Genomic DNA, 10108 nt, shown 5'->3' with positions numbered 1-10108 from the left:
GAATCTGTAACTTTCTCTTCTGTTTGTATACAATTTTCTGATAGTTTTTGTAGTCTGTTGGGCAACACTCGGACAGAAACTTCACCATGACGTACACAAACAACCTTGCCATTTTGAAACACAACTTTACCTGGTCCAAGCCATCTATCTCTGACTTCACGTTTGTAGTATACCATATCTCCATTTTCATAAAATTGTTCAGCTGCTCTCATTTTGCTCAACAATGCTCGCCTAATTCTTTCATGAGCTTCTGCCTCTATGTAAGCTCGTCTGGTGCTGTGCAACAAATTAAGGTGTTTAGCAAATGTCTCGCTTCAAGTGCTGGTAATTTGTCTGTCATGATGTTGGGGAGGTTGTGATTTAACCCAAACAACCTGGTGACTACTAAAACCATTCCACATCTGCAATACATTCCTTGCCACGTTTACCCAGCATAACAGACTCTGCTCACTCACATCCCTGTAGTCATGCTATAGCTTTGTCAGCATCATGTCAGTTACAGAGTGCACTCTTTCACACAATCCATTCTGAAATGCAGTTTCAGTTGCAGATGTATGCACATTGATATTCAAAATGGATGCCACTTCTCGAGTTTCTTCTGAGTTGTCTGTTATAATTGCCCCCATGACGCCAAATATTCCTATCCAATGAGACATGATTTTATCGATGACATCAGTTGCTTTTTTCCTAAGGATAAAAACAGACACTGTGTATCTGTACCACATGTCAATCATATGCAAAATCCACTTTCCTCTCCAGTACTTCAGGTCCATATCCACCTTTTCATTAAAGTGGGATGCCATTGGAAATGAAACAACAGGCCGTGATGGTGTTCTAGCATAGGTCTTGCATACATCACACCTTTGCTCAATATTTGCAATATCCTGGTCGAAGTTGTTTCGCCAAGCTCCTACATCCTTCAAAAGTTATACCAGTCGTTTCTTTGGTGGGTGGACAAATTGTCGGTGCAATTTTAGAAGAGTTAAATTTCTTAGTTTCTTAGTTTCTTAGGGTCCATCTCATTGATCCTGACTGAGCAAACTTCCTCAACTGGTATAATTTCTGCCTTATCTATGGGGACGCAATAATGTCCAGAAGATGTCAAATTAAGGTTCATTGTTTTTCCTAGGATCTCTGCTGTGTTGTCTTTTAAGTTCAGCTTCACGCCAGCAGTTTTCATAGCTGTTCTTGACAACAGTAATGGAATGTCTGAATTAACAACATCAGTTCTTATTGTAACATCTTTCCCGGCTATACGAGCTGGAATTGCATATTCTCCCTCAGATTTAAGACGAGTTCCCCCTCCAAACTTGAAGATTCTTCTGGCCTCCATTTTCTTAATCCTATTCTTCTTTAGTTCATCAAGCGAATCGATGTACGTGTTGATCCATGTACTTCCACACACTGTACTGCTGCAGGACATCTCACACCAAACATAACGCCGACATCTCACACCAAACATAACGCCGACATTTGACATCATAGAGAATTAACTAAGAATTTTTCCTATAATAAAAATATTTTTAAAGATGTACATCATTTTATCACCGCATTCAAAAGATTTGTAACTTAATCTTATCGAATTTCGTTTTTACTTGTAAAGTGGTGGAATTTCTTGTTTGGAAGTTCTTGTATATTCATTTCTTTCTTACCGTTATAAACATGTGCATCTGTATATCTATATTGTGAATATGTACTGTAGTTTATGAACTTATGTTATTACATCTCTTCAAATGTTTATTTATTTACTTGTTAAAGTTTTTTCTTTCATTATTCTTTACGTTTTCATTTTCATCTTTGTCATGCAACAAGGGCAAATGTACATTTACCATTCAAAGTTAATTCAAGGAAACAGATTAATTCAAGTTGTTACAACTTGTTTCCGAATCCTGTGTGCATATTATTTATTGTGTATATATATGTTGACATATTCAAATGAAATAAAGTTTAAAAACTAAAATTTTACAATAAGTTATATTCATAACGGTTGAAATTTTAAGACATTTATGCTATCATTGATATCAGTAAACGTTGCAACTGCAGCACAGTTATATTTTGTCCTATTTCCACATTAATTATTGAACGAAACGGACAACATTGGTGTTTTCATAAATTATCTGTAATGTATATGTTGTGTGGATTTTCTGTATGGATTTCTGTATTAATTCTCTGTATGGATTTTTCTGTATAGATTTTTGTATTAATTCTCTGTATGGATTTTCTATAAAGATTTCTGTATTAATTCTCTATATGGATTTTTCTGTATAGATTTCTGTATTAATTCTCTGTATGGATTTTCTGTATAGACTTCTGTATTAATTCTCTGCATGGATTTTCTGTATAGATTTCTGTATTAATTCTCTCTATGGATTTTCTATATAGATTTCTGTATTAATTCTCTGTATGGATTTTCTATATGGATGTTTGTATTAATTCTTTTCCTTAGCGATGAATTTCTATACTAGATGTTAATTACATGCCTTTTCCTTAAGGAGGAATTTCTATACTAGATGTTAATTACATGCCTTTTTCTTAGGGATGAATTTCTATACTAGATGTTAATTACATAGCTTTTCCTTAGCGATGAATTTCTATACTAGATGTTAATTACATAGCTTTTCCTTAGCGATGAATTTCTATACAAGATGTTAATTACATGCCTTTTCCTTAGCGATGAATTTCTATACTAGATGTTAATTACATGCCTTTTCCTTAAGGAGGAATTTCTATACTAGATGTTAATTACCTGCCTTTTCCTTAGGGATGAATTTCTATACTAGATGTTAATTACATGCCTTTTCCCTGTAAATTCTCCGTATAGAGCTCTAGCATAAATGTTTTACACGCCTTTTCCCTATGAATTTTCTGTATAGATTTCCTGTGTGAATGATTTAAATCTCGCATTGATTTATCAACTGAACAACAAGGATGAATATGCCTAATCTTGACAGAAAAAAGCATTACCTAGATAAAGAAAAATATTCAGTTTTATTGGATCACAACGACCACAGTATAACGTTTTCCAATGTGTTTCCTAGTTACCAACTAGGCAATTCTACCATAAACAAATATCCAACGAAACAAATGGCCAAATGTGAAAAATTGCCTCAGTGTCTGGTAATCAATTATTACACACACACACACACACACACACAGATATATATATATATATAAAGCACTAAATAATCACAACTAGGTACTGAAAATTTTCGCCCCAGCCCGGGGTCGAACCAGCGACGTACGGCACCCACCGCCTAGCAAGATTGTCAAACCAGTGCGTAAGTCCACTCGGCCACAACGACTTACGCACTGGTTTGACAATCTTGCTAGGCGGTGGGTGCCGTACGTCGCTGGTTCGACCCCGGGCTGGGGCGAAAATTTTCAGTACCTAGTTGTGATTATTTAGTGCTTTATATATTAATTAATTGATTATCACATGTATCGTTTAGATCCTAGTGGTAAACGTAAGGTTGGGTGTTATAATTGTTTGTTTGTGCTTTATATATATATATATATATATATATATATATATATATATATATATATATATATATATCCAATAATAATATTCAAGAAACACAAAACTCGAATAGCATTTGATTCACTGTTACCGTTTTCGGCTTTAATAAATCTTCAGACAGTCATAAATTGAATTACAAACATTGTTAACTAACATCAACATATCTCAAAGTAAGTAATTGTCTATTGTAATGTTATAATAAATTCCAACGGTAGCGATATAATCCACACAATATATAATGACTGCGAAATTTCCAGAGTTACAAAGGAGGACTACGTTGTACAATTGTTTAATCCAAAAATCAATAGAAAACGGAACTGTGTGTGTGTACAAATCTTAGGCAGTATTATTTCTATGGATATAAATAAAATATGATTATAATCAAAACAACAATAAAAATAATCCAACATTCTAAAATTCACCGGTCATATCACCTCTTGACCTGGTCGCTTAAATTAACGAACCCACTTTATTCTTATAAATTATATTTGTAAACTTAATTTATAGTGGACTCCCGTGAGTTTGTGAAATGGAATGGAAATGATAACCCGTGGTTTGCGACGATGAGTTGATTTTGGCTCCATCATTTTTATGAATTGAATTCAAGAATGTGTGTTTCATTAGACTCTAAGGTATAGAAAATATGGAGGAAGTGCCCGCTCATATCAACTTCTTATGTTAGCGGGCGCAGATGTAGCCTAAATTAACCAGCTCTGTGTGTGCATACCAACTCAATCAGTACACCTTTATTACTTCCAAGTTGTGGCTAAATTTGTTTTTAACCTTTATAATAATAATAATTTCTCGTCAATGATCCATATCTTATCAAAATTAATTTTCTTCTCCAGTAGTTCACTTCCACGCCTCATTATATACCCAGCATACAGGCAATGATAGTGATTAGATGGAAAATCCAAGTAGAATACAAATATATATAGACCATAGTAGTGATTAAATAGAATAATCAAGCATACTATAAATATATACAGGCCAGAGTAGTAATTAGATAGAATAATCAAGTAAATTACAAATATATACATAACAGTCGTGATTAGATAGAATAATCAAGTGGAATAAAAACATATACAGGTCATAATAGTGATTAGATAGAATATCCAAGTAGAATACAAATATATATAGACCATAGTAGTGATTAGATAGAATAATCAAGTAGAATACAAAGATATACAGGTCATAATAGTGCTTAGATAGAATAATCAAGCAGAATAAAAATATATTAGTATCATAAATAAAGGATAGGTTAATATGTTTCTCTCTTCGAATATCCAATAAATGAAATTTCATGATTCCCAAAGGGCATTCGATAAACAATTATCTTTTTAATTAAGTTTATGTCTTATTCAAAATTGTTGCACTTCGGTAGGGACCTCGCAAAGCTTTCGATGAAGTACCACACATTTTTATCTATATAATATGTATCCATGGCGCATACATAAGTAACAGTGAGAGATCTTAATTCCCCTACGCCTACCGTGATGTGGGTCCTTGACGCTTGTTGAAGAGATATACGAGAGGTACTCGGATATACATCATTGAAGTACCATTAAATGAACGCTACATCCCTTAGATTAATGGATACCTACTTTAGAACTTGCTTTTTTAAGTTTATTCACTTGACGTTGAAACCTTGCTTTTAAATCAACCGATATGAATAGATAGAGCCACATACATGTACTACATGTGATTTTATGATCTGTAAAATAACGACACCCTTTATTCTCCATTCCTTCCATTTTTCTTCACCGGCAATATGAACAGAACCTTTTCTTAAATCTGTTTCTAAATTCTGCATCAAAAAACCCATAAATGAACGGATTGGCTACATTGTTAAATAGGTAAAAATTGTCCAAAAACATGAGCATCAGATACATATTTTTTTCTTTCTTAAAAAAGAAATAACGGTCTTGATTGTATGAAATATCTAAAACTAACTTTGGTATGTAGGAAACAACATTGAGCACAGTCATCAAAATAAACATCCACGTGAGTCGGTTGTTGGTAATGAAGGTCGTGATAGATCCCGCCGTCATCTGCTTTATAAGTCTTGGTTTCTGTTTCGGTTCATGGTCTCGGTCTCTGCGTGAAGAATCCGTACTCGGTGAACAGCTAACTTCCTCTGCTGAATAAGATTTCGAAATTGCCTCTTTGTTTCGCTGTCGTATTCGGTTACCCACAAATGTATACAACACAGCTAATGCTGACGACCAGATGAACGAATTGATGGTTAAAATGTACAAATAGATATTCGAGCTTAATTTATTTTCGAACTCTTCCTCGGTACCGCAAACATAGGCCATGACTGTTTGATTTGGTATTCTTTCGGATTCCATCGTAACGACTGTTGATCCATAGAAGATATATTTTGGAATAGAAACTCCGAAAATGAAAATGCTTGTACTTATTATGATAATGAATTTCCACTTTCGTGTCATTTCTTTACTGTGGGGTCTGCAAATCAAAACGTACCGGTGAACAGCGATAGCAAAGTAAACACAACCGGAAGTAACTACCAAAACGAGGCCAAAGAATCGTGTCATTTTGCATTCAATGGCATTGTCTGCGGATTCCTGAAACGGCTGAATCTCCGTGTTAAATTCAACCCCTCCATTAAAAATAAGAGTGACGAGATCAGCAAAAGCCATGAAAGGGATGAAAAGTCGACCGGAACCGAACACATTTTTCATGTCTCTCACGTACACTATCAACACAGATATATTCCCTAGGATTCCGACGACAATGTACAGGACAAGAACCACGGCATTCGGAATGTTACGGATTATATATTCTTCGTTTAACAAATTCACAGAAAAATTTAGCATTTTTTCCACTTTCAAATTATCAGTGTCCCACAATCACGGATGTTTTTTTCCGATGAACAACCTAGATGCATCAAGCGGAAGTGAAAGGAAATTCAGTGGCGGAAGTATCTGTTGTAGTATATATGTATTCTGTTAATCCGAATCACATGAACACAAATGAATTGCCCTCCTCCTTATACCAATTCAAACTTATATCAAAATAAACGTGTTTGGTTGCAGAAAACATCATGGATATACTTTATGTGACCTCTTTCTCGTCTCCTGAACTTGTCACTGTGTTGATTCTGCATCAAATCATCCCGAGTCGATTTGTGCACTCTATACAAAGCAAGCATATAAGTATTGAACTCGATCATCACGACTCACGTCAGACCAGCAAAGGTTTTCTGAAATTCACGATGTGGGTGTTTTATTTATTTATAAGTCACCTATATACATATAGATATCGTGTGTTTCAACATACATTTACATAACATTTGCCTAGATCCGTCACTTTACTCTTAGTATTGGTATTCAAAGGTAGTTTATCGTAGTTTATCGAAAACGAAAGCAGGTAAGTTATTAGTTTTACGATAATTACTAACCAAGTAAGATTATATTATATATGTAGATTAGGGACTTCACCTGACATATTAAACAATATCAGAAATACAAGCAGTAACTCCGGAGCAAGCATTTCGGAGATAATTGGCATTTTTTTTAAAATTTATATGCATACTAGATATGTCCGGACGACAGAAGAATGGTATAAAATGAAAAGTAAATAAAGAAAAATGCAAACTAGCACTAAAACTAAACTACAAAGGCTGAGATAAACAGAACATCTACATATTGAAATTATCGAGCTATAAATAGAGTCTGTTCTGAACGAGAGTCAGGACTGAGCTACTTAAATATCACGCTAGATGAAGTCACAAAGAACGGGTTAACTGATCATTATAATTATGCGGTGTTAACTCGTTCTGATGAGCGGTCATTAGAACCTGGAAAAATGCCAGAAGTTATAGAACTTTACATACAGTAGTATCATTCATCATCAAGCGGTAATATAACTTGTTTCGTAACATAAAATGTATAAATAACAAAAGGCCCCTGGGCCACATTGCTCACCTGAGTCACCTTGTCCCATATTTAAGAATTTATCTAATATGTATTTACATGTAAAACTTTGATCCCTATTGTGGCACAAACCTAATCGTGGGGGGAATGATTTTTACAAATTTGATTCTGCATTATGTCTGACCTGTTTTTCTATTCCTATGAAGCAAAATTTATTAAAAAACTTTCACTTGAGAAGAAAATATTTGCTGTAGCTTCAATTCGACATTTAGATATTATGACAACGCATTGAGTATTAACAATAATAATTTTCATTCATATGTCGATTCGATATATAATTAGATAGGTTACATGAGAAAAATGTTTCGGTTCCAGCTGAAAAAGCTTGCAACAGCATTGTCTTTGTTGGTAAGGCTCATTATTACGACTGTATTTTAAACAAACTTGGCACTAATCCACTTTTGGTAATCGTACATATAATCCAACTGCCCTTTCAAAAGATGAAATTCTTCAAAACCATGCTTCAGATTTAGACACATTTAGTATCCCAGTCAATGGGTTGAATGAATATGAGTTACCGTACCTATACTGGATTCCTAAACTACATAAAAACTCTTACAAAGATATACTTTGCTGGATCCAGTAAGTGCTTTACCAAGCCCCTATCTTGGTATCCTATTCAAGCCTCGCCAAAATATTAACAGCTGTGAAGAAGAAACTCCAAACTTACTGTACGACTATATATACCAGAAGTGGTGTTAATTAAATGTGGATTCTAAAAAATTCTAAAGAACTTTTAGTAAACTTGAAATCGCAAAACTTTTCCAAAATCAATAACATCAAAACCTCTGACTTTTCAACACTTTACACGAACATTCCTCACGATAAATTAAAGACTAGACTTTTTGACATCATAGACCGTTGCTTCTTCAACAAAAATGGGAAACGGAAAGATTCATATCTAGTGATCAGTCATCCAAAAATTTACTTTGTAAAACACCACTCTGATTCCACGCACAAGTACTTTGAAGTTGAAATAAAAAATATGCTAGAGTTGCTCATTGACAATATCTTCGTGGTCTTTGGTGATAAGGTCTTCCAACAGTCTGTTGGAATTCCCATGGGCACGAATGGTGCTCCTTTGTTAGCTGATCTGTTTCTATATTCATATGAAGCAGAATTTATTCAAAAACTTCTACATGAGAAGAAAAAATCTCTTGCTGTGGCCTTTAATTCCACATTTAGATATATCGACCACGTTTTGTCTATTAACAATGATAACTTTCATTTATATGTCGATTCAATTTATCCCTGTGAGCTCAAAATAAAAGACATCACAAAGTCGTCCACTTCTGCTTCATACTTAGATATCTTATCAAAAGTAGACATTAATGGCAAACTGACAACTCAACTATATGACAAACGGGATGATTTCAGCTTCTCCATCGTCAACTTTCCATATTTGTGTAGCAACATTCCATTATCACCTGCATATGGTGCATAAATATATCTCAACTGATTCGATACGCAAGAGCTTGTTCTGCTTGTGGTCAGTTTTTAAATCGAGGCAAACTACTGACAAACAAGTTGATGGAATAGGGGTTTCAACAATCTCGATTGGAGTAATCATTTCGCAAATTCTACGGTCGTTCTAACGATCTAGTTCGTCAATACAACCTATCAGTGGGTCAGATGCTGTCTGACGTGTTTCCTACCGATTGTTAGGTCGTTCTTGGCACACTGATTTTGACTACGGATACCTCTTGTTTACCTCATCAGGATATAGGGCTCACGGCGGGTGTGACCGGTCGACAGGGGATGCTTGCTCCTCCTAGGCACCTGATCCCACCTCTTGTGTGTCCAGGAGGCCGTGTTTGCCTAACTATCTATTTTGTATTGTTTATAGGAGTTATGAGATTGAAAACTATTCGTTATCTTCACCTTTCATTAGCACTTATATTGAACTTTGTATGTTGGCTGTCATTTGTTCAGAATTAATATAGTTAACGGGTGAGAGGGCCCAAGGTTAGTATTGAGGTGTATCTGAAATGAATTGGTACTATTTTCCCTTCTGGGCGCTTCGTTCTTGAAATTTCCATAAGGCTGACTCACTAATAAAATCAAGGATTAAAGAAACGAGCAGGCATATTTTATTCATTCAACAATAATCAAAATTTATTTCTTCTATAATATCAAAATCAATCATTGATAAACAACAGATTTACTACATATCGTATTATATTAAGTTGTCATTAAACAAAACAACAGAAAACTGGCTTAGATCCATCAAAGCGTGTCCACCACTTTACTCTCATTTTTTGCTATTTCAGGGTGGTTTATCGAAAACGAAAGTAGGTTTTTCATTGTTTATGATATTTACTTATCAAGTAGATTCTGCTATTAATAGCTTACGAACTTCACCTCACACATGAAAGGTGAATATAACGAACAGTGATCAATCTTATAACTCTTATAAGCTATACAACAGATTACTGTCTGAATTTTGCATCTTTTAAACAAAATGTAGACGACAAACACGTGATACATTTTATCCAATGACAGAGCAACATTCCAGCCCTAGGGAATCTTGGCGTAAATTATTTGGTACCCTGTGCATCGATATGTATAGATGTTGAGTGTTCCATTTTAAACAGACAGTTTACCAGTTTTCGATAAACTAGAAAAAGAT

At 34.6% G+C, this 10108-nt stretch overlaps 1 protein-coding gene across 1 annotated transcript; it reads right to left on the bottom strand.

Annotated features, from left to right (window-relative positions):
• Positions 1–3590: 3590 nt before the first annotated feature.
• LOC125665802 (neuropeptide receptor npr-1-like) lies at positions 3591–6496 on the bottom strand. Its single transcript, XM_048898683.2, has one exon. It carries the CDS (start codon positions 6358–6360, stop codon positions 5281–5283), a length of 1080 nt encoding a protein of 359 aa, XP_048754640.1. The 5' UTR covers positions 6361–6496; the 3' UTR covers positions 3591–5280.
• Between the last annotated feature and the right edge of the window lie 3612 nt (positions 6497–10108).

This window comes from Ostrea edulis, chromosome 10 (assembly GCF_947568905.1).
Source record: "Ostrea edulis chromosome 10, xbOstEdul1.1, whole genome shotgun sequence".
Classification (NCBI taxonomy): domain Eukaryota; kingdom Metazoa; phylum Mollusca; class Bivalvia; order Ostreida; family Ostreidae; genus Ostrea; species Ostrea edulis.
This window is presented reverse-complemented; position numbering and strand designations above follow the sequence as displayed.

Coding starts and splice junctions, on each gene's coding strand:
- LOC125665802 (XM_048898683.2), bottom strand. CDS start 6,360: ATGCTAAATTTTTCTGTGAATTTGTTAAACGAAGAATATATAATCCGT.